Source organism: Aythya ferina (genome assembly GCF_964211825.1).
Source record: "Aythya ferina genome assembly, chromosome: 4".
NCBI lineage: Eukaryota > Metazoa > Chordata > Aves > Anseriformes > Anatidae > Aythya > Aythya ferina.
This window is the reverse complement of record NC_140300.1, coordinates 61,678,600-61,703,384: the sequence shown is the minus strand read 5'-3', so window position 1 is coordinate 61,703,384 and position 24,785 is coordinate 61,678,600. Positions and strand designations below refer to the sequence as shown.

The 24,785-nt window shown below is 45.1% G+C and overlaps 1 protein-coding gene across 2 annotated transcripts in view; it reads left to right on the top strand.

Annotated features, from left to right (window-relative positions):
• The window catches only part of SHROOM3 (shroom family member 3), a 144,905-nt gene that overhangs the window by 31,863 nt on the left and 88,257 nt on the right, over positions 1–24,785 (top strand). Inside the window, exons 1-2 of one of the 2 annotated variants that reach the window (XM_084519285.1) lie at positions 11,158–11,217; positions 13,800–13,954. In XM_084519285.1, the coding sequence (XP_084375411.1) occupies positions 11,173–11,217; positions 13,800–13,954 (200 nt within the window). In that variant the 5' untranslated portion in view covers positions 11,158–11,172. Of the gene's footprint in view, positions 1–11,157; positions 11,218–13,799; positions 13,955–24,785 lie in introns of those variants that run through there. The other variant, XM_084519284.1, reaches the window with a different exon arrangement.

The following is a 24,785-nucleotide window of genomic DNA, read 5'->3' as shown; positions in this document are numbered from 1 at the left end:
ACGCTCCCTCTACAAGAAAGAATATTCTTAAAATGTCAGCCTGGTGGATGGGGGTCCAGAGCCACATCATGGGCCTTGCTGCTGTCATTCTGTGCAGTCCCTTTGCTGTCCATGTAGTGCTGGTGGAAGAACCGCTGAAGGGCTGTAGTGGTGCTTGGTGTGAAGAAAGCTGGGGAAAATCCTGCCCAAAATTTAGGCCACTGGTTAGATTCGAGAGGTCTGTAATGTTAGGGTCAGCAGCACAACTGATGACAGTGCAGTTTGTCTCATGAATCACCGCTCACTGCTTCTTGGATTAAGCCAGGTCTAGCACACGCAGCGGATCAAGCTGCTACAGAGAGGGGGCTGCAAGCTTCAGGGCTCAAAACACAGGCTTGCATTAAATCTGGAAGCCTTGAGAAGGGGCTGGTACTGGCCCTCTTTAGTCATAGCACAGTGAAATACCTATTCCAAGGCCTTTCAGGGCAGTGCTGCATGGATATTGCTTTCTTACAACGGGAGGAGTTTTTCTCTGAAAAATACTTTAGTATAGGCTTCATCCAAACACCGTTAAATGGAAAAGGCATATACTGAATTCAGCAATGCTTGGGCGAGTCCCCACAAGGATATTAGTTAACCTAACTTCAAACAGCCCAAACAGTGCCTGCGACAGTGTTTCTGCCTTGAGGTTCCAAGTGTATTTTTTGTTTTGTCCTCTCAGAACTTTTACGCAATCTTAACATTTTCTGCAGCTCATTTGACTTAGCTGTTGTTGCAGGCTTGTTTCTCAGAAGGGACGTTTTCATCATTCACAGGATCTATTTTTAAGTCCCTCAAAGATTGCTTAAGTGAGAATGATATCCCTGTGAGCTGTACAGGATGCTGTGGGTATGGCAGCTGATCTCGGGGACGCTGCGGAGTGCCTGGGAGCTGAAACAATTGACCACATTCATTGAAACGGCAGGGAGACCAGAGGGAAGCAGAATGTAGTTACCTTCACTGGAATTTGGCCAGCATCCCAGCTACCACTAATGCCTCTGCTCTTGTAGGAATGTCCTGGGATTTTCATTAATGTATGATTCAGCTTATAAAAACATGTGCCTGCTGCCTTAGCCCCTGGAGCTATGGCAGTTAAAGAAAGGTGATTTAGCCAATGCGTAACGACTGGCTTTAGCAGGCACGTTCCCTTCCGTTCTAGTTACTTCTGCTCCCCTCACCCTTTGTTCTCTTTCCCATCCCCAAAATGCAAGAGTTAAGTTTCCAGTGCACTGCATAAACTACACAGGCAGTGAGCCCCTGCGCTCTGTTCAGGTGGTGTTGGGGTGCTGTTCCCATTGCACATGAAGCAGGAATATGGTTCTTCAGTGCTTAAGACTGAAATGGAAAAGGTTGTGCAATACTGAGATAAAGTGTTCCCTGTGCCCAGACTAAGCTCATCTGCATTCGGAGTCACCTCGTGTTTTTAGTGCTGATACCTCTGGGACAGGACGTACGTGTGAGAAGAGGCCAGCAAGTCAAAGTGGCATCCTTGTGGTGCAGGAGCTAAGTCACTTTTTGTGTACTGTTCTAATTTAGGTGTAAAACTTGAGTAAGCCTGAAAGTACTCATGGAGGACATGCCTTCGTAATCCAATTCTTTCCTGTGATCAAGCGTCTTCCACTGCTGATGTCTAAACAGGTCATTCCACATTGCCCTTGTTAATGGGAATCTTGTACTTGTTTGTCCAGTCAGTTTATTTTCAAGGACATTTTCGGAAACGGAAAAGAAGCAAAAAAAAAACTGAGAGAACTGTGAGAAACCAGGAAATCATACCAAGTGGCGGAAAAGGCAGGAAGAGGATGCACATTTTCAGTTTGTGTTTCTGAAACAGTTGCAGTGCACTTTTCAGTGGCGCACATGGCAGAACAAGGATTTGAAACCCTTACTCTGGAAAGGCATTTACGTGTCAAACTGCTGGGTCTAACCTTCATATTTTCAGGTGCAGGGCAAAGTATAAATACAAGCTTCCACAAAGTTAGCAGCCATTTGGAGCATGTGTTGAGGTTTGTCTCACAGAAAAGTTTCAGAAGAGAAACATAAAAGTGAGAGCTCTCCAGCATGCAGGAAGAAGACAGTGGGCAATGTGCCTGGGGTTTATGTTTTATGGTATGTTTACCTTGTTCATTTCCATGCCACCTGACAGCATCACTGGCACTGGAAACTTCAACCTGCCTCAACCTGAACTCCACCTAAATTCATTAATGTCTACTGCAACTAAAAATAGTTTTGCCAAAAAGTGTTTGGCTCGATAAATAGGTAAGCTCCAAAACTCAGCCATAAATCACCTCTCCTAAAAGAAGGTATTCATTGCATACCCCAGGACCTTTTGGATCATTAAGGTCTACTTCTGCAGTATAAAATTAGCAAGAAGGTTCCCAGATTGCTGTGTTTAAATGCAGCCTTGGTAATCATCAGCTAAGGCTGCTCTTATCATCTTGTTTTCAAAAGTTTTCTTTGCCATAAGCTGGCAAGAGACCCTGCATGTGCAGGTTGAAGACATTGAGGTTGACATGTGGGCAGGGCATTTGGTGGTGCCTTTGGCTTCTTGGCCACTGGTTGAAGAATTGACATGGAGCCCAAGCAAAATGATTTCAGTGCTTACTAACTTGACTGTTATGCAGAATTGAGCAGCCTGAGGTGTTCTGAGGACAACATGACAAAGAACATGCTGTCAGCCATTTCCTATCAGCAAAAATGGTAGAGAGCTGCAGAGAGGCTGCGGAGGTCATGGCTGAAGGAGTGGGTAGATAAGGAGGTATGAGACAGAGGCTGAGGCAGTCAGTACCCTTCTGTCTCCTTTCGTAGCTTGACAGAGGGCTGTAACATTCACTGGTGAGTCTGACTGCTTCTTCAAGGTCTACATTAAGAAGTGACCCCAAATGCCACTGCTGAACATTTTTTTCTTACTTTTTCACACCATAAACTTCGTTTACGCATCTGCCTTTGAATCTTTGAGATACTCAGCCCAGCTTAAGTGCAGCAACCGCCCTATTTCCACAACAACAGCAGTAACTGACCTTTCAGATGAGCTTTCAGCTAGTGCATAACTCATGTTACTGAAAACAGAACTACCCACAGGTCTGGAGGGGGAAATTCAGACTTAGGCTTGGATTTGACCTGACAGCTTTTCATTCCTCTTCTCACTAACACTATGTGAGCTGCTGCTTTAGCCCATCATTAGCAAAGCATCCCTCACAGTTTGAGTCCCACCAGCTGCAAACGAGATGGTAGCACGGAGAAAAGCAATTGTCCTTTGAGCTTGGAACTGCCGCGGGGTGGCAGCAGGGGACAAGGAGAGCGGCTGCAGAGGCAGGGATGTGAACAAACCAACCGAAGCGGTGCATCTCCCCTGCAGTTTATTCCTCTGTTTCCCTGGTGCTCCTGGTAAGAACACACAAAAAAAAAAAAGGAAAAAAAAAAAAAAAAGAAGAAGAAACAACAACAAAAAAAATTTGGACATCCCATTATGACCCTGTTAGGAAAACATGCACAGCTAAGACTGCACACTTTCACATGGGTTCATAGGGAGAGGTTCTCAAACACTCAGCCTGCCTGTCCTGGCAGAAAGGGGGTGGCTGTCAGAAGGACGTGCTCAGTTTGAAATTCAGGGTGTTTGTTCTTCCAGCATGAAGCTGAACTCATCTCTCTCCTCCCTCCTTTGCTGTCAGTTGTTTCCAAGTATGTCATGGCAGTTCTTTACTATTTGGAGTTACGGTAGTGTCATGGAAAATGCTGCCAGGGATTTCTTTTCATGGGTTGATGTGGTGTGAGGGGGCTCTGGTAGATGGTGGCACCAGGTGCTGCCTGCTTAGACCCCCCTGACACGTTACTGATCCCGCAGATAGCCGTGCCAGTGTCTGATATGCTCCTGTGCTTCAGTGCCTGGGGGACCAGAAGCAGTCCATTCTGCCTCATGAATGCCCATTTTTAAACAATAGCTGCTGCACTTGGATCTCTGGGGCTGGCCATCTCGGCAGCAGTGCTTAGGGTCTCAGAGAAGGAGTCTTCCTTTTGTTTCCAGGAGGCTTTTCCTTCCAGGACGCACTAAAACACGCTGGAGATGCGGAGGAGAGAAGGCGTCAGGGAGGAAGGGTGAGAACTGATCTGTAGGCAAAGAAAACGAATCTCCAAGGCTATGAGCCTGGCATCTCTCATGGGCACTAAATTCACTTGAGAAGACTTTTTAATAATTATGGGAGGCTGGGGGAATAAAGAAAGGGTTTGCCAAGTGTGATGTGATGACAATGGCTTGGACCGTGAAATTCCTCTTTTGTACCGGCACCGTCACTCTGAGCCGTGCGCTGTTGCCATTATCTGGTCCGAGGGGAGATCTTGCTGCGTTATTGTGGAGTGTGTGTGACCTGGCATCGAGTCAAAGCGCGCCAAGCTGGGATGAACTTGCCCAGCTACTTTGGGAGAGCGCCTTAGCATTTCCTTCTCATTACCTAGGGATGCCAGTGCTGCTCTCTTGCCCTAAAGGACACGGCTCTCGCTGTCGAGCTGTGTTTTAATTGCTGCCGGCTGCTCCAAGCTTCAGTCTTCAAAGTGTTCCTGAAAATTTTTGTTTGATTCTCACTGAAATGAGCGAGAAACAAATACCTAAATTCCTTAGGCAGCTATTGAATGCGTTGCTAGAGCTCCAGTCAGTTCATCGGGCTGTGCTGCATCATTTTTTTCTCTCACATACAGACAAGTACAGACATTTAGTGGGTATTAGTTTGCATTTGATAGGCTTGGGAAGAAAGGAGGAGCATGGTGAAGGGAATATAGGGCAAAAGAAAGGAAAATGGTAGCACAATGGGAGAGGGGACAGCCACAGCAAATAGAGAAGAATGAAGACAAAAGAGATGAGAGGAGCCAGAGGTACAGGAGGCAGGATGTCCAAAAGCAGTTCCTCTTGGTTGTAGGAAGGGAAAATTGCCGTGAGGGAAAGCGGCTTAATGCTGGGGACATGGTACAAATATTAAGGGGGGAGAGTCTCATTTGGCCTCCGTATGGCGTGACCTGGCAGTCAGCACCGAGTGCAACTCCAGCACTAATGTGTGATTCTTTCTGTGACCCTGAAAAAGTTACACAAACATTGCTTCTGTTTTTATTTCTCCCTAATTTAGAAGCAATACTTTGTGCTGCCTTTCCGTGCTGTCAGAAAGCCAAATGAACTAATGGAAGGAAGGTTCTCATTATTTCTGTTGTCATTACTATTATTACTGCTATTTCCAGTAGCAGGTATAATGAAAGTGTTTAATATTAGGGAATGGAAATAAGGGAAAGAGAAGTGGGAAGTGTCAAAAGCAATAATTGGCCATGCTGGGTCCAACAACCTGTCCCCAGGAGAGACTAGTACTACATGTTCCAGTAGCCAGAAAATCATGTAGTTTCAGGTTTACGTGATTTCTAGAATTACCCAATTGCAGGGCAGATTTTCTTAGAGTTTCTGCTTTGAATTCACACAAGCAAAATATCAAGGTAGGAAATTTCCTGTCTAATCATGGAGTGGAAAAAAAAATATATATATCATCAACTGTACTTCTAGAGCCTGCTGTTGGTGACTTCTTCAGTGAAACCTTGCTAGGTGGTGGGATGTGTGAGAAACGGCTGTGAAACTGGGGACAGGATGGCAAAGCAGGACAAGGAAAGGACTCCTGACTGGAAATCTTGGGTGTGTTTAGGAGCAAAGCAGAAGACCTTTCCAGCAGCCTCTCAGACAGATGGCTATTTTTACCTCTCACATGGTGGAGCAAACATTAACTCTCAGGTACGTGCAGTCACTGGAGAGGGGCAAACTGCGTCAGCTGCAGGAGAGTTAACAGGGAAGGAGTTCTCGTAGCCCCTTGAGCTGATATCGCCCTGATAATCGCTGCAGACCAAACAGGATCAAGTTAGCGTGTGCCAGGCCCCAGTATTTGTAATATACCCTCTGTGGAATGCGTGGAATGGCTTGTTTGCAAAAACCAAACAGCGAACAAAGAAGCAAGGCTCTCTCTGCTTGCCATGTGCACGGGCAGGGTGTGTTCTGCAGGCAACGCCCTCCTGGGATAAAAGCTGGCCTCACGCAGGAAGCAGAGAAGGAGCAGGAGAAAGCAATCCCTCGGGTTTTAACACTGGAAGGGAGCGAGCGGTGCAGCTGGCTTTATGCTGGCTGCAGATGAGCTGATTTTTCCCCTCTTCTGCAGGTGCCCTTGCTTTTCCTCACCTCTAGGCTCAGCCCATGTGTTGCAGATGTCTCACTGAAGCTGTGAGCGGGCTTTGCTGCTGTCTTGTTTGCTGTTGACACAGCTTTTCCACATCTCTGTTTCCCGTCCCTCTCTGTCTGACCTGCCCATTCACACGGTAAGGCTCGGGGCAGGAACTGTCCATGCTAATGTGTTAGCACCACACCGCTAGCAGAGGGACCTGACAGGGCTGTACACGTTATACATGTACAAACACTGATCAGTTCCTTGCCTTGTATATATGGATGGGTGTGGAGAAGATTTATTGTTAGTTTTGCCTCCTGTTACAAAAAAAAAAAAAAAAAGGATCCTGGAGGCTTCTTAAAGGTCTGAAGTCAAAGCTGTAGTGGAGTTCCGTCTGTCTTTGTGCATTAGCTGAAAGAAAACTTGATTTTTCCTGCTCTATGCTTAAGAAGCTCCAAAATTATCTAAGAGCTAAGCTTTCTTTCCTCTGCTGGCTTAGGAATTCAGAGTCACTGAGAGGAGGCAGACACAAACTCATCCACGCATGTCTTCTTATCTCTTGCAGCTGAAGCCAGCAATCTGGTTTCCATTCACTTCTCTCCACTTTTTGCTGAGGGGCTGACTGCTGAGATTAACCTTGCTTCCAGGACAGGAAACAGTCGCGCAGGAAATGGGAAGGTGTGGAAGTGTTGGAGCCTGCGGGGTAGTCAGAGGAATGACCTTGAATCCTGGCCACTTGTCAGTAACTTGCACCCAGCCTGCCTGGAGCACCATGGCATTTCCGCAGCTGGGTCACTGCTTTGCTCCCCACAGCCAGTCTGCACTCCGTAATCATACGGGGAAAGGTCTTGGTCCTTCAGGGAGCTCCTGTCTGCACTGGAGCAGGAGCATCCCAGCATTTCGCCTGCAGTGCTGTCTCCAGACCATCCAGGTTCAAGGACAAGGACAAGGCAGCCCAGGTACTGCCTTACTCCTGGGCCGGGTTTGGGGACAGCACGGGGCAGTGATGCTCTCTGCTGCGTGCAGATGGGGCTGGAGAGGAGGGGTGGTGCTCAGTCAGCAAGGGGCAGCAGGTTTCCATCTGGATCTGTAGCACTTGGAGGGGCACCAGCACCACTGCTGCTTCATTTTGGCTTGGGGGAATATCCATAAAAAGTGAGGTCCTGGTCCCCTTTGTACTAGAGGCTCTGACACATAACAGCATTTTCACTCGGCATCCTGGACAGATTTCAGGTTTGGTAAATGGAGCCTGCTTGCCTGAAATCCCTCTTCTGAAGAAAAGATGTGTGGTTCATGTTCTTTCCAGTGTTCCTAGGGCAAGCCTTAGACATGGACAAAATAAGGATTGCCTCAGGCAGCAGAGCAGAGGACTAGGAGAGGAGTAAAGCCACAGGGACGAGGAGCAATTTCTCCAGTGACCTTGTCTTGAGGGAAGCTCCTCTGTCCCACTGAGGCACGGCTGGCCTTGCTCTCAGAGCAGTGCCTACCTTTGGCCACCCAGCAGTGGGAGAGCAGCTTTATGGTGTCAAACACTGCTCTGCTGGTGGTTGCAGTGCTAAAATCAATGCTGGTGACTGTCACTGCCAACACAGCAGAGGTCCCTCTGGGTTTACTGTGGTGCCTCTCTGATGTAGTATCTGGAAAATAAGCCTGAGGATGCCAGAAGTGCTGGAGTTGTGAATGGCAAGGGCTGGAGTCCTCCTTGCTAGGAGTCTTGCTCCAAGCCAAGTAAATGTATTCATTAACATGGTTCAGACTGAGTGGGGGAGAAAGTATGTTGTTTTGCTTGTGTTAAATAACAGATTTTCTTGGGAAGTGCCAAAAAGATTTCTTAGCACCGTTAACCCTTGAGAACCATGTAGTTTAACTTGTTCTTCCACTGAGTAAAATTCAGGCTCCCGAGGTGAATTCATTCTGCGTGAACCTTGTACAGCTACCTGGAATAAATGAGTCTCTCCACCACCAAACCTTTTACTTGGCAGCAGTAATGTTACTGTAGAACAATCCAGAGCACTACGAGAAAAAAATCTCTTCCTTTCTTCCCTGCAGGATAAAACAATAACTAATTTGGAAACACTTCTGAGTAAACACCAGTAGCTAAATTCTCTCTTGATGCATGTCTGCATCAGGGATGGGGATATCCAGCAGAGACAGGGCTCCAGGGGGAGACCTTAGACTTAACTGGTTTTTGATTGAATCGTATGAACTGCTTTGTCACGCTGACACAGGGCTTGGGGACAATGGGGCAGGATTTCTCTCTGCTGCATGGGAAACGCGCGCTGCCCCCAGACTGTGACACGGCATTAAGTCTGAGTGATGGGAGCAGCGTCTTCTCTGGAGTCTTTCAGTAGCTCTGCAACTCTGCTGTTAGGTTTGAGAGCCCTGTCTGAACTCCATGGGGGCTTAAAAAACTCGTCTCCCGCATAAAACTGATATTAATCAGCTACTCAACAAGTTTACCGAGCAAGCCAAATTTGGTGTACCAGTGCTGCTAACCCAGTGAGGGACGAGGCAGAGGTGAGTCCCAGGTGCGCTGGGATGCATCATCCCACTGGAAAGAATAAAAAAAAAAAAACAATTCTTGTAAAAGATTTTTGGCTGTTACAAATGCTTCAGCAGTGGAGATGTGGAGATGAAAATGGGCTGAGAAGGAGGATTTTCAAGGGCTCTGAAGCAGAGAACAAATTTCCGTAATGCTGCTCCTGGGTGAATCACGGACACCATGCAGTGGAGAAAGCTTCCTCTCTCAACTCCTCCAGGGAGTGAAATGTCTTCCTCTGCCACCCCATCGGTTCCTATAAAACCTCTTTCTGCAGCTCAGGAATTCTGGACAGCCATCTCCAGCAGTTCATTTGTGATGCTTCCCTTGCCATCGTTACTGTGTGTGACACACAAAGGGCAGTAGTTTGTCACTGCGATTGCAGCTGCTTCTGTCAACACCCGGCTAGGCTGCCTTACTGTTTTTTTCCAGAGCATCTCCCGGTGTCACTCAGCAGTGGTACTAACCTGCTGTGTGGCACAGCTTTGCTTGTGTAACTGCATACAGTGTGTGTGTCTACGTATTTGCTTCTTTTTTATGAAGAAACTTCGGCCAGTAAGTTTACAGTTTAGGAATCACATGCATCGTGCTTGATACAAAAGACACAAAGGTGGAATGATCCATCTTAAAAGCTACAGAGAATTTGTTGTTACAAAAGCTCCTCAAAGCAAGGGAAGAGAAAAGAGGAATAAATAAAGAAAACCTCTTTAAAATAATCAAGAAAGGATCTCAGTTAGACAGCATTCTCTGAACCTACAGTAACCATAGTGAACCAAACAAAAGACAGTAGTAATAAGTCTTATGTATCCTTGGTGATCTGCTTAAGCAACATCTTGCTTTTACAGTAAGCCAAAAAAAAGGGAGAACAGATGAGTTCAAAGTCTGCTCTATGATCTATTGAGTGACATGGAGCCTCCTCCAGTACAAGAAAATGGACTGGAGTGTTAATGCAAAGCAGGAACCAGGGGTGGCCTTGGGGATTTTTGGGAAAGGGCAGTGGGCATGGTAGGCTTTACTGCAATAAAGACAGCTGAACGGGCTTAGGTTTGTGTCAGCCTGAGAAGACTACTGAGACTTTTTGAAGTGTGTGGGGAGGCCAGCTTGGCAGGGAAGATCTTGTTTTCTCCTTCTGAAAGAACCTGGAAGCACTGGCTAGATACCTTTGTGGAAAGCAGAAGAAAGAGTGAGGTGTGGAGGAGATGGCTGAAATCACAGCCTTTATGGAGGACCTGGATGGGGTTTCACAGGAAATAGGAACTGTCAGAGATGGTTGGTGGAACACCCTCTGGAAGGGGATAATTTTCTGTTGCATGATTCAAGAGGCAAAGACTCTTCCCCAGGTCAGGGCTTGTGAGCTGCAGATTCAGAGGCAGCCCCTGGAATGAGAGCCAAGATTTGGATCATCGCCACCCACAGAGAGATCACACATTGAACAGAGGGGACAGGTGAAGGTAGGAACAGTTGTGTCCATTTTACAGTTGGGAAGCCGAGGCACAGAAACCATGACTCTCTTTTCTACGGATGAATGTTTCTCTGTACAGATGCTCCTACTGACTTCGAGGAGAGGATTTCTGCTCCCCACGTGGCCATATCTGGCCATCTGGTTCCTCTCACAAGATCTGCAGTGAAACCAGGCATTAAACCCAGCCAACCTGTGTCTTAGGTATTCCTTCCCCCTCTGCTTGTCAGTCTTCTCTCATAACTTGGCTTGGCAGAGTGGTTGTCTCATTCCAGCCAAAAATCATCAGTCCCCAGCTGGCTCCTCTTGTTCCTGACAGTTTTAGCAATGTTCCTCTGCCCAAGTAAGCTTGCTGGCTCCAAATCACCTTGTTTCTCTCCGCATAAATAAGCCATAAGAGGTCTTACTGCCTATTGATTGACCCCTTACGCTAGGTCATGTAGCTCAGTGATCCCATTTTTGGCACAAGTGACTGCTGAGGGTCATTTTGACAACACTGTGGCTGTTCAATCTACTCCAATGCAACTGACACACTGAAAACAACAGAGCGTGCTGCTAGCTCTGCCGTTGCTGTGACAGCACTGAGAGCCACTCGAGGTTTAGGGGACAGCTGAAGACTTCTCTTCTCTTTTCCTCTCACTTGGGACCTTGGGTCCACAGCACAAGCCGATGTTCAGAGAGGGCAGCCACACGCAGAAGTGGCCTGCCTGCATATTTATCTGTCTGGTTTGGCACACGAAGCTTTGCGGGCATACTCTGTCATGTGGTCCTCAGCTGCTCAGCGCATCACAGACCAGCAGGTTCCCATCCTTGACTCGGCCAGTGAAGCAGGTGATCATTTAAATAGGTTACATGTGTGCTGAGGTTTGTTTGCTTTTGTTGATAATTGTTACACTGACTAGAGAGAGCGCTTTGTGTTTATACTGCAGCGTGTTTTGTTTGAATTATTCTGTTCTTTCCTTGAATTATTACCACTCCTTATGCACAAATATTTTCAGAGGCATTCAGAGAGAGGAAGTGGCCAGGTTAGAACATGGGGCGTCTGAACTTTGCTTTGGGAGACAGTGCCTTGTTTCTGGACTTCTGCTGGAAACCCTGGGGTCTTTTTGACCCTTGTGACTCTCTGAGTGGTATTGCCAGGTCCCAGGGCTGTTGTGAGTATTTTCCTCCAGGACCTCTAGGGAACTTGCATCCAGGGAACCCCGGCTCATTAAATGAGACAACTGTACCTAAGCAAGAGAGGAGGCTAACATTATTAAGAAATGAGATAGCTATGCAATCAAACGAAAAAATCAATCCATATCTCCACTTACATTCTGTCTAGGTACACAGGTAATTTAGTTTTGATGCTACCATCAAAAGTGTCTAGTCACAAAAAGCGTGTTGTGTTTTAGATCTTGTTTGTGGATAGTTATACAGGAGCAAAGCAGATCATTCTCAACCTCAGCATTACTTGCAGATGGCTGTACTCAGGCTAGCAAACTCTCCTTGAAGGCCTTCTTTAATATACTGCTGTGGCTGGCTACATGGCCTTGCAAACTGCAGTTTAAGAGCCCCTGGCATAAGCGTAAGCTGGAACACATCAGTTGTCAAAGACAGATTTATTTTAGAGCTGTTCATAATGTTAGCAACCTTACCAGGAGTATTGTGGATTTTAGTGTTTCGTTGAGGCCTTTGATTTCAGGTTATTTATAATGGTAATTATGGAAGAATCCAAATACCCATTTTCACTAAAAAAAAAAGAGAGGAAAACAAAAATCTAGCCCCCATGGTTCCAAAGAGAACCCTAAAATAGTGATCCTGTGGAGTTTAAAAACCAGAATAAATAAATAAAATCGGGACTTAGTAGAGAATAAAGCACAGATCATGATTTTTCAACTGGCAGTTTTTTATGGCCAAAGTTCCTCAAGGCAGAAGTTAATACAAATGCTTCTGATGAGTGTCTCAGCCTTTGAAGTAGATGATATTTGTTACAAGGTACAAGTACAAATTTGTACTGGTCCAAGAATGCCTTTTTTCTATTATATGTGATCTAACATAACAAAGAAAAAAAAAAGAAGAGACAATAAACAAACTCCCTTCTGTTTCTTGTATTGCAGGTTAATCTAACCTGTATTGTCCCAGTCTATTTTACTTAGTTTAAATGCTACCCACCTGTGTTTCTTCAAAGCAGCAACAAACTGGAGCGATACCGCATTGCATTTTTTCGTTTGTTATTTATTTGTGCTGGCAGCAAGGTCTAATGTTTCATCTCTTGCCCTTCCTGGTAATTGTGATACAAGACTCTTTATATGAAGTCTCATTCCTGTGGTTTTATCCATTCTCACAAAGAAAAGAAAAAAAAATCATTCATTAGTGGAAGGACTTCCTGGTAGGATGAATACCAATGATTTTTACCTATCTGTGTAGGGAGGTAGGAGAACTGATTAGCTAATGTTTGTGGAAGTCAGATTTTAAGTGTTACAAAATACAGGAGCTGGAGTACTGTTCTTCAGAAGAACAGACTGGCTTAGCCTGTGAGAAATCACCACTTACACTGAAACTAATGTACTAGTAAAAGGTCTGGGTAATGTGTCTGCATGAGCTGAGCTTCTTGTTTGAGTTGTGGCTCAATTACACCTTACCCGATGTGGCTTGAAGTAAAAGTAGCTTGTAGAAGTGTGCGTGCAGTTTCACTTCTCAGAAAGTGGCACCCCTGCAAATACTATGTCTGCTCACTAGATCAGAGTCTAAATCCAGTTTTTGTTTTGGTGTGATGTCTGGGAAGGTGAAGGACTGACAGAAGAGGTTATACTTCCAGGGTGCCATAAGACGTTGTAATTAATTGTGGCTCACGATACAATTGCTAACACCAGTTACAGCTTCTGTTGAACATGGACTGCTGGGTGCTTTGAATATCAGATTCTGTGGTGGCAAGTTCTGTAATAAAAGCTATTTTGGTTGCATTTCATTCTGCAGAAGCTCAGGATTCAGTGTGTTGTATGTATGTAACCTTGTCCTCTGCTAATACTCAGTATCGCTCTGTCAGTATGAACCTCTCACTTTGCACAGGGGCAGGAGTCCGAGATTCTGGGCCCTGTTTCCTTCTCCTCTGCCCTGTCTCTCATTTCTGTGCAGACTTGGTGCATTGCTGCTGGCACACTGATGGAGAACCAATGGGCATGGAAGACTACACAACATACACAGTGGACTATACAAAACCAAGAGGAAAGTGCCCTAGGATTCTCCTTCTGGATTTGCCACTGCATAGCCTTGGGCAAGATACTTACCTTCTCATAAAATTAAAATAACTTTCTATTTCCTTTTATACTGTTCTTTGAAATCCCTAGCTGAAAAACCCTGCAGAGCTGCTGCATGTTACTAACTGCATACACCTGTGTGCATCTGCTCTGTTGCTGGCCTCTAAGCAGCAAGCTGTTGTTAACTGGGCAGTCAGATCATGCAGAGGAGCCTGAACCAGAAAATCACATCAAAGGTCTTTTAATCCAGGCTTGGCCCTTGGGCTCATGCTGGGGTGCTCTTATCAGATGTTCCATCACCGTTTTGCTGGCAATTACTGCTTCCAAATAGGCGTGCCTCACCATCGCTTTCTCTCTTTCCTGTGCAGGTCGAAGAGGGAGGTAAAGCAGACTCCCTGCCTTCCAAGCTGCAGGCTGGTGATGAGGTGGTGAACATCAATGAGGTGGAACTGAGCAGCTCCAGGAGAGAGGCCATCTCCCTGGTGAAAGGGTCCTACAAGAAACTGAAGCTAGTCGTCCGCAGGTAGGCAAGACACAACACTCCCTCCTTCCTGCCCTGCAGGGTACCACAACCACCCCCCTCACATCTCCAGCTGAATGCCTACGGCCTGATCTTGGCAGTAGCCTTGTTTTAAGCACACAGGCATGAGCCCGAGGGCAATCATTTGTTCCTTTCTGCAAACATTTCTATGACTCCTTTGTCACTATTGCATCCAAGTATGTGAACTACTTATCCAAATGTCTTCCACTGCTATCCTGCCACCTGGCAGTCCAGGAATCGTGTTTAGATTTACAGGCAGTCCCCCTTTGTCCTTTAACGTACCTGGGCCTCCCTTCAAAAGGGTGGCAATTCTGTACATAGCTCCTGCCTCATTTGCTCTGTTTTATCACTGTCACTGTGACAGCAGAAAGATTTCCACTGGCCACAACAGGGTTTAGAGCTGTTTAATGTTCCACAGGTAAGTGATAGAGTTGCCATGCTGACAGAGAGCAGCTTGATCAGTATGGCACTCAGGGTGCGATCCACAGGGAAGAGCAGCCACTTCACCTGCATCTCTTTAGCAGCAACCGCTGTGTTATCACTGAATGAGTGATCTTTCCTCACACATCCATTTCCCTGTCTGTCAAAGGCCTTGTAAATGGTAATGAGTAGCAATGCCTGCATGCTGGGTCTGGTGGTGTGCTGCGCTTAACTCAGCTACACAAAATCTGCCAATACCCTCTGTATGAAGAATAAATGTTTGTGATAGGGTCAAACCACAGAACTTTATGTCCACTTTGAATCACAGACGTTTGGATCTAAAATTATGGTCTTAAGACCTTAATAGAGATGCATCCTGTATGTTTCCTAGTGCTGGCATGTCCAAACAGTCTTTTTCTGTGCCAGTTAGGTGATAGCTGGTATCACTTCATGGAGTGCTCTGTCCTGAATTTCCATGCTCAGCCAGAGAGGAATCTGGGTCAAGATCAGCATAGCTGAGGAGCTGTCATTAGCCAAACAAAAGGTGTCAGCATGAGTCACTAAGTTGGAACAACTGGCTAACATCCGAGGGGTAATGTCTGAATAGGGCAGGCATGAAGGGCTCAGACACCCTTCTGTTTTCTGGAGTATATTTCATGCTCTGCTGGCTGTATTGTGTCGTTTACATGAAGCGTCTTCAGGTACTGACAATGGCCTTGTGACAAAATCTGGATCTTCATATACTGAACTGGTAGATCGTTTGTATCCACTGGGAGGATATTTGCAAATGCAGTTGATTGCAGCTTGAGTATTTTCCAAAAACAAATGGCTTTTACTTAAGATCCATGTAAATTGTAATCAGTACTGACTGAACAAATGTTCAATTCAAGCTAACATTTTTCTGTCACATCTCAATTTAGTTTTGCTGATGTGAAATAGTGAAGTAACTGGTTCTCTTTGGTCTAAAGGGATTTTTTTTCTCAGGTTTATACTGTCTACTTGGGAGGGAAAAAATAAAAGGAATGAGAAAAGGGAACAAGAAAAATCAAGTTTGCAGACCTTGGAGTCCCAGGGAGTGATAAAAACTCTGTCTCTGTCTGGATATGTATTCACACATGTGCATGTACATAAAAACATTGATATCTATGTATGCATCTGTATGTGCTTACAAGCAGAAGTGAGGTACTCAAAGTCAGCAGTGTCATAGCCAGGACAAAATTCAACAGTTCCTAATATTTCCTTGGGAAATGCCTGAATGAGTGAAAGACATTTCTTGCAAAGTTTTGAGGTCTCTCAAGCTAAAAGAGAAAATGAGCTGCTTCTTCACGTCCGTGACTTTTTTTTCACATGCAGGAGGAATCATGAGACACCCAGTTCATGTAGCCAATCCTAAAGGACATTGGTCACATTACTCTTATTGAAGGTCATCAGTTATTGAAGGAGGAAGTGATCAACCTCGGAAAAAGTTAAGAATCAGCCACCAGTGTTTTATATATTTCAAAATTATACTTCACAGTGTAGCTTAATGGTTTCTTTCTCCATTATTTTTAAGTTCCTAACGCCTTTTCAGCTTTTCTTCTCCTTTTAAAAGGAATTTTCAGGGGTATTTGATGTTTTCCTTGTTTGGAATACTATATCACACTTACTTTAAGAGGTATTACATTCACATAATACCGTCTTGCCAAGGTTCTTCAAACGCTTCATGCACATTTAAAGCTCAGGAAATCCATAAACTTAAGACTGAAAAATTACAATTAAGAGCTAAAAGCCCATCCTTCAGGTGATTCAACATAGTCCCAGCTGCCCCTGCAGTGCTGGCATGGGCTGAGAAAGTAGCAAAAGAAAAAAATGTGAGGTCTGACTGCTTTGTGGGTAGTCAGTTAGAGGTTGCCTGAATTCTCCCAGTCCCCAAAGGTGGCAGGTCTCTGCTCTTTGGCCAGCTGATGACAAGGTAAAAGACAAAGAATTTGTCTCCAGTGCAAGAGAAGGGATAAAAGAAAGATCCCAGAGGAGAATGGTGGGAAATAGGAAAGTAGTGAGAGGAAAGTGAGCTTCTACATTTAATAAAAGCTTCCAACAATATTTAATGAAATGTAGCTAGATGCAAAAGAAATTAAGGAAAGCAACTCATTACAGAATATCAGCCACATAAAGCCTTCATCTCACATAGAGGGATGCTGCTGGGCAGGCTGCTATCTATGTGATAAAATGCGAACAAACAAAGGTTTGCAAGCCAGACTTGAGATAAAGCTACAGCACCAAATATGTGCAGGTTATCTTTACCCCAGACCTAATGTGTTTAGCCATTAGGACTGGTAAAGGAAGCACTAATGTGCTTCAACAACCCCGTTTGGGGTTTGGTTTTTGTTACGTGGACAAGAAGAAAATGCTTTGCAGTACTACATTGACTGAAAATAAATGATGTTTGGAGTGCCTAAGGTACTGGTTTTTGTAAGTTGCTCGTGACAATTTAACTCAAGTAGATTAGGTTTGCTTGCTGCAAATAGCAGCAGTCCTAACGTTCTCTGAACAGTCATCTGTGACGTGAATTTTCAGGATTCACGAGAACTCTTGCTTAGGGAGTGACACAAATGCATACAGACATGGACTTTACCCCTTGAAAGTCATACACAAACAATAGCAAAGTCTGCTTGTTGTCTGTCTTTTTGGTTCTCTCTAAAGCCTATTCAAGGTCAGCATGTTTTTGAAGGTTTGATTGTTTGTTTCTCACATTAAAAACCTCAGGAGCTGTCTTTAGCAGTGTGATGAAGACACGAGACATCACAACAGACAGAAAGCTTGGATTTTTTATTCAGATGTTTTGTAGGAAGAACATCAAAGGACGTACAGAGCACATTTGAACCACTCCATATATTTGTGTTGCCTGCATAGCATAAGCAGATTGCTATTTAATCTCAGTGTTTTTTTTTCTAGGACAAAGGTAAGCTTTTAGTGCCTATTGCAGTAGCGTGCGCCTTTACATGTTATTAAACAAAAATTAATGTTGCAAAACCTTGCTGGGTCTGCAGATGGTTTGATGCAATAATCTGTTATTTTCCTCGGAATGTCATCTGCAAAGCTTGGTACTGATCCATCAGCATCTGTAGTCACCATTTTGTTATTGGGCACTTTAGTGAAGGAAAAGAGTGGTAACATTTGCAATATTGGGAATGTGAAGAGAAAACCAGAGAAAATTCAGTCTGAGAGGAAAGAGGAGAATAAATAGAAATGAGAAAAATGGCTTATCTTACAGCGATACTGAATATAAATGAATGGTTATAAACCAGTGAGCAGCACCAGAGTAGGTAGTGTATGAAGACCTTAGTCCGCCTTTTACTTCTGTGCAAACATCCTGCTGATGCTGGGGAGGAACTTGCAGAAGGAGACACATGTGAAGTTGTGAATTTATGAGCTTTCTACTTCCTTGCTCATAAGCTTAACGTGGATTTGGAATCATGACAACTTCAGGCAAGTTTGGCTTTGCTAACATCTTTTTAATTCTAATGTGTGAAGAATAATTCAGAAGAAGAAGCACCTTACCCATTACAAACACTTCATAGGCCCTGGATCTGGTTTTGAAAGAGAGGTATCTAGTCCATTGCTTCAAAATCAAAGTTACAGCCTTTTCCAGAGGTTAGTGCCTCCCCGTGCTTCCCCAGCACAAGAGATGAATTGTCAGAGAAAGGTGTTTCACAGTTTTGCAGAGAAGTAAACTGTCGTTAAACACAGTGTTTGCCTCTGTAACATCTGTGTCAGTGAGATCAGAGTAAGTGTCTGGAAACCCAGAGCAGACAAGACCACAGTGATCCCAAGCTGTTGAAAGATGCGGTGAGCTGATTCTTTCCGGACCAAAAGTAAATTGATCAGCACTGAAGGGAGTAGTGTAAATGTATCAATATGTGACTGAAAGAATGGCAGTGAAAAGGGTTACTATGGAAAGTAAACCTATACCCTGAACTGCCATTTGGATTTCTGTCCTGTGCAGGTGGTACCAACAGCAGTTACGCTGCAGTCATGGGACAGGGATGTGGCAAAGCCACGTCGATTAGGCCACCCAAGACATCCTTTTGTAAATATCTTCAGGTTGTTAGCATATGATGTTGCAATGTAAAGATCAACAGACTGGGTGGTTTGCGTTGGCATGTGTGAGAGCTGCAGGAGACTTAGCGGTCAGAATAACTGCATTTCGGGTTTGGTACATCTCTTGCTCGGAGCTGGAAAGGAGCCTTTTGTGCTGCCTCTTGGCAAACTCCTACTAAATGGCAATTCCTCTTCTGGATGGTTAACAGCCTTTAGCAGCCAGATAAAGTATAACTGGTCCATTTGCAGATGAGAAGCTGAGGCAGAGAGTGATTGAATGATTTGCTTGATATGACATAGAAGATCTCTGCAGAAGCAGAAATTGAACCCTAGTGCTAAGTAAATACTGTGCCTAATCCCTGAGATGATCCTTATTTGGGAGATGTCTGGTGAATGTTTTTTCAAGGATGCTCTCTAGTTGCATTTTCTGTGTATCATTGTTAGCTCAAGAGCCCTCGATGACAGTTTATGAGTGTGTTCAGCTTTCCTTTGGTTCTCTAACAAGGCTGCTTGTATCTTAACTCATCTAAGAGGCTGTTCCGAAAGCCCATTTGTTTCTTTATGCCCATTTCTTGCTTCTTCCCTGTACTTGTTTTGCCCGTTCATTCAGGACAGCAGACTCAGGTAAGTATGTATTTGTTTATTCCTGTAGACCCCAGGTCTGCAGCTGCTGTGCCCTGGAGAAGCTCGCTGATGCTTCACATTTATTGTGCTGAAGCCTGAATAAGCCAGAGTGAGGTGCTTTGCATGTCAGAGAGTTACAGAGCCCTAGTGAGTGCACCTTAGGTGCACTTTCCACTCCCTGCTACACCGAGTTACAGTTTCTGGCCTCACATCCCCTGCTGTTGTAATAAGTAATTTGTGGTGCTTGCTGCTGGCAAGGTGGATTCAGCGTGGTGGTCTATTCTAGTCCTTTTTCTGAGGTGTGATCCGTAAGATGTTCAGAACTACACAGCAAAATCACCTGCTTCTCCTTCCCCTTTCCTACTTTTCAATACAGGGCTTTTCAGGACATTTCTGCCTGCTGGCTCAAGAGAAAGCACGTCCATTTCATTCTGACACATTTCAGACCCAAGCAATCAGACAGAAAGAATACTGCTGTTTTGAGCACTCAATCCTGCTAGCCAGATCAAATTGCCATGGATAAACAGTGAGTGAGGGGAACAGCCTTAAGAATTATCACTGGGCAAAGAGAGAAGATAGCAGCGTGCTACAGGGAAGAAGGAACTGTCCCTCCACTGCTGACAGACTATGGGAGTGAGCCAAGAAGCGAGGCTCTCCACAAGTATTTCCCATGATAGTCTTCAGTATATTTATATCACGGCTGGTGACAAATGCCTCTGACTGCAGGTGTGAGCAGAACCAGCTCCATCAAGCCTGAGGCATCCACAGGCTGATGCTGGGGAGATCTTTTTGCTCATGGCTTGCCAGATTGGCAACAGTCAGTTATGAATCACTATGAGGAACTGAAGAGACCAGTTTGTTTAATTTCATCGGAGGAGTCTTGCGTACTGTCCTCAGCAAACCGCCTTAGATAGTTTTTGATACTCAGCTGATCTTTAACCAGCTGGAGGAGACTGAGGGTTTGAAAGCTAAAGCTACAATCCATAGAAATAATGCTCAGTTTAATTGTGGAAGGTGTTTTTTTGTTTGATTTTTTTTTCCCAGTTTGGTTTCTTCTGTTGCTTCCTCTCCAACTTGAGTACCTAAGCAAGTTGGATGCAATGTAAAAAGTCCCAGACCCTTTCAGCTGTATCAATTCAATCTGACTCTACTGTGCACGCTTATGTCGGCTGAAGATAAGGCTCAAAATGCGTGCGCTGCCTTGTCTGCTTTACAACGACCATAGTGGCCTACAGCAGCTGCCAAAAATAGACTTTTCCACAGGTCAGTAAGCAAGAATGGCTGTCAGAGCGTCACACTGTTTACATAGTTTTACATTCAACATGTTCATAACAGCAGCAATTAGATCAGTGAGGCATGATGGCAAATGTAGCTGCTCTGTGAATATCATGCTGCAGGCAACAGCAGCCACAGGGACGACAGCTCTCCTTCCTAACACCCTTTCGAGCACAAGCGCTGCTTGAACTAGGGCCTCCTACAAGCCATTCCTTCGAGTTGCTGTGGTGTTCGCTGTTGCCTGGTGCAGGGAGGGCAGAGGTGAAAACATGAAGTTGTTGAGACATCAGTGTGTCGTGAAGTCAGCTTGCCATGGGCAGTTTGGTCTGCGCTCTCAGTGGGCATAAACCAGCTCCGTTGGCTTGCGTGGCATTCAGATGAGTTACCTCAGGTCAGTATTCGGGCCTGTGATTCTCTAAACTCGTGGATCCAGCATTGGTCTTGGTTAATGAATGCAAAGCTCGATTAAAATTTGTTAGTGGAAAAATTTCTCTGCAGAGAATGACTGATGTTGTAGGTCCGTACTCGGTACACGCTGAAATGCTCGGGTCCTGTAGAGCTCTCCTCGGGTGTTGGTAGGCTCCAACCTGGGATGTGAGGGTCTGCAATGATGATTCTTGTATCTGCACGGCTAGTGAGACTGCATGAAGCAAAAATCTCAAATATCCACGGTCTTCAGCAAAACATGCTGCATGCCTCCAAGATGTGAAACACGTTTTTAGGAAATGTCCTATCATACAGATACAAGCTACTGTAGGAAGTCTGTTCAAATATTATGTAGGTAGCATATATAGTCTTGTATCAAAGATGAAGCACATTCCATTCCTGAAGCATGTAGTTGCCATAAAATCTTGTGCTCCTGAGGCTCAACGTGGGACCTGATGGCACACAAGCATAGCACCTCCGAGACTGCTGAGGTAAGAGCCCTCCATCAGCCTTGTCCTTAGCAGCAACCCACGAGTGAATCTGCTCACGTGAGTCAGTGATAGCTGGAGTGGGGAGCTGGTGCTGGGGGCTCGGTGCTGGCCATCACTGCTGAGATAGATTCAGCAAATAAAGTGCCTGGCTGCTGCTGCTCCTGATTCCAGCTGTCCCACAGGTGCACGCTTACCCACTTCTCATTGTGTATTTTATGTAGAGTGAAAGACATTTGTCTGCATTTCTCACTTTCTGGGGCAGTTTTATACATGTAGTGAGGTATAAGTAAACACTAAACACAGAGATGAAGACATAGCAAAGATCAGTATTCAAGACAGTTACGTTCTGCTTTCAGTAACTGGTAGTTTGTGTCTGCCCCAAACAGTGCCTGCAATCTGTTCCCATCTCACAGTGCCTTCAGGCTAAATATGCAAGTCGTGTAAAGGAGGAGTAGTGACAGAAAACACTATCCTCGTTTTCCTTTTGTGCTAAAAACTGTACCAAAAGAAAGGATTAAGCTTATCCATGGCTATAACTGTAATCTGTGTGTTCGTTTTCATACTTCTCTGCAGATCCCCCCCAGGACTTGTTTTTTTTCCGCTTATTCTCTTGGCACAGCCCTGTTCCCGTGCCCCCTTGTCTGAACAATGAGCCGTGGGAGAGATGCTGGGAGGAGAAACACAGCGTGGCACTGAGACCAGGGGCGTCGGAGGAAGCTGGCTAATTCAGGCACTGAGCGGGTGCAGAGCTCACCCAGGCGGTGTATTCACCAGGAATACACCTCCTGCAAACACCAGCCCCATGGCAGGGGCTGCCTCCCGGGGCTGGCAGGACATTGTGCACATATTTGTATTTGTTCTGCTCCTCTCTCTTCATGATGTGTCTGCTTTTGGGCACTGTCAGGGAGAAGATGCTGGGATATGTGGGCCTCTGTTCTACCACGGTATGGCCAGTGATGTGTTCTCAGACAAATCTGGTCCCAATTAACTCATTTTAAGACCCCTCTGGCAAGATTAGGAATTAAACTCATCCATTTTCTAACACGTATACCCATGCCATAGCTATAAAGTGATTTTTCTTTCAGCAGCCAATTGCTATAACTAAGACTTTCTTTAAAAAATGGAAAAACAAACAAAAAAATAGACTTTTACTCTAGCTGATAAATGACCATAGGGAAGTATGGAAGTGTGGGAGGAAGATGTCAGTCTGACTGACATCTGAGGCTCAGGGCTGACTGGAGCCCGTGGAAATTGGTGGAAAGATTCCCACAGACTCAGAAAGGCTTTGGCTCAGACCCTCACTGAGCAGTGATTTCCCTCATTGACCAGGAGAAAATGGGCTGTTCCTAGAGCGAGGGGAAGCTGCTGGCATTTTTACAAAAAGCCAAGTGCCAACACAGTTCTTCAAAGAACTCTTCGGACTAATCCTTTCCTCTTATGACACTAATGTAATTTTGTGTCGTATTTGACAGCGCGCCAAAAAATTGCATCAAATAAATCCAAGTTTTATGAATGAAATTTAATTAGAACAGGCACTGGCTCCCTCCCCGCTCTTCAGCAATGTAGGAGCGTGTTTCCAAAGAGCTGCTCTGCACTGGGGCTAGTTTTTGTTCAGTGATGATGACTGGGAGAACAGGAGAAAGGGAGGTTTGGTGCACATGGAAGTTGTAAGACTGACAGCTGGGGAGGCCAAAGCTGGCATTAGCAGCGGTAAAGGGCTGGCAGGGTGGTCTTGTGACTCGCGCTGTTGTATGTTGAGTTGTGAATTCCTCCACAGCTTTCCACTCTGCCCCTGCTCCCCTCTCCTGTCTGCCAGGTGTTGCTGAGACTCTGTTCCATGAAGTTTTTGGGCTCTTTTACAGTGCATCTTTTAAACACACATAAAAATGAGCCTTCGGTGGAGTCTTACGTGATGAGACAGGTCCTCAGGTGATGCAGATGGGCGCCATCAGCCAAAGGCCTGACGTGTCATTTATACAGCATTTCTGAGATTGGAACAGCAGTTTCCCAGCTAACTAAAGGCTTTAAAATTTCTCCGTGTGTTGGATCAAACTGTCAAGTTTTTAACTATCTCAAGCATCACTGTTTCATTAGAGGAGTTTTCTCTTCATTTCATCAAAACGTTTGCGGTCCCTATATCATTAGGAAAGGTCAGTATGAAACACAGGGCAAACAGCTAAGAGATGAACAGAATGTAATTTTGAAATCACTGGCAACGGGCTTACTGTCTCGGATTTAATTAGCTACAGCTTAGGGCTGCCAGGCTTTTAGAAAATTTCCCACAGTGAAACATGGTAAGCGTGGAGAAGATCTAGATACCATTTTTGAAAAAAAAAAGATCTAGGCGTCTGATGGGGACAGTGAGAAAATGCCTTAAAAAAAAAAAAAAAAGATGCCAGCCACCATAAAGTGTTAGGCTGTATAGGACATTAAAGGCTGACCCCTCACCTGAGCCTGTTTTAGAAACACAACAATTTCTAGCCACTGCCACTCTGCATTAGCTGCCTCTTTCACCAAGTGCATTTGGATTAGTTTGCCTTCTTCAGGCAGTAATCGGGCTGGGGTTTGATTTGTCAGAAAGTGACACTGGAAAAGCTGGGAAATCTCTGCCAGTGCTGGACAAAGTGCTTTTTAGGGTGTGAATCCCCTTCTTTTGGAATTTCCTGAGGATTAGGTTGTAGCTGGATCAGATCACAATAGTATGGAAATGCAAACAAGCAAGCATGTGTTCTCTGACTGATCCGGGCCTCTCTTCTGTATCTGGGATTGTGTCTAGGCTGACCTTTAGTCCATGGGGCAAATACCTGGACTTGCACAAGGTTTGGGTTACCTGTCCAGGTGCACGGGACTGCAGGATGACAGCTTCACAGTGCAGCTGCTGGGGGAGCAGTGAGAATAAGTACGTTTTGTCATCTGTATTGTGAGAAGCTCCAGTTGCATGGCTTTGATTTCAAGAGCTGCCTATAAATATGGTTGGTTTGTAAGGGATTTGCAAGTTGCGTGACATGGATATGTGTTGGTGTATACATATCCTTAGCTGGGTTAAATATTTACTTTGCTCAGCTGAGCTAATTACCCTGGAATATAAAACAATTTCTCAAAAACTTGTCCAGGCTTTTACTGCTTGATCCAAGGTTTCCTTTGGAAGAGAGATAGGGTCAGGAAAGGCTAATGAAAGCTAACGTAATCCTCCTGTTACAAGTGGAGTTTGCCTGGATTTACTGCTGTAAAACAGACGTTGGGGTGAAGTGGTCGCTGTAACTACTTCACGTGTTTTAATGAATGGGCTTGTATGGGTCATCCGAACCCGATGGCATTGTTCCTCCCTTGTGGCTGGGTGAATGGAGTATCTCAGTCAAAAGAATAATGAAGAAGAGAGACTGCACAGGCTGTATCGTTTGGTCTTTTATATGCACAGGTCTTCCTGTTCCTAGCGAAAGGCAGCCTCTCTCCCTTGCACAAATGCAGTTGGACAAAGAGCAGTCACATGGACGCGC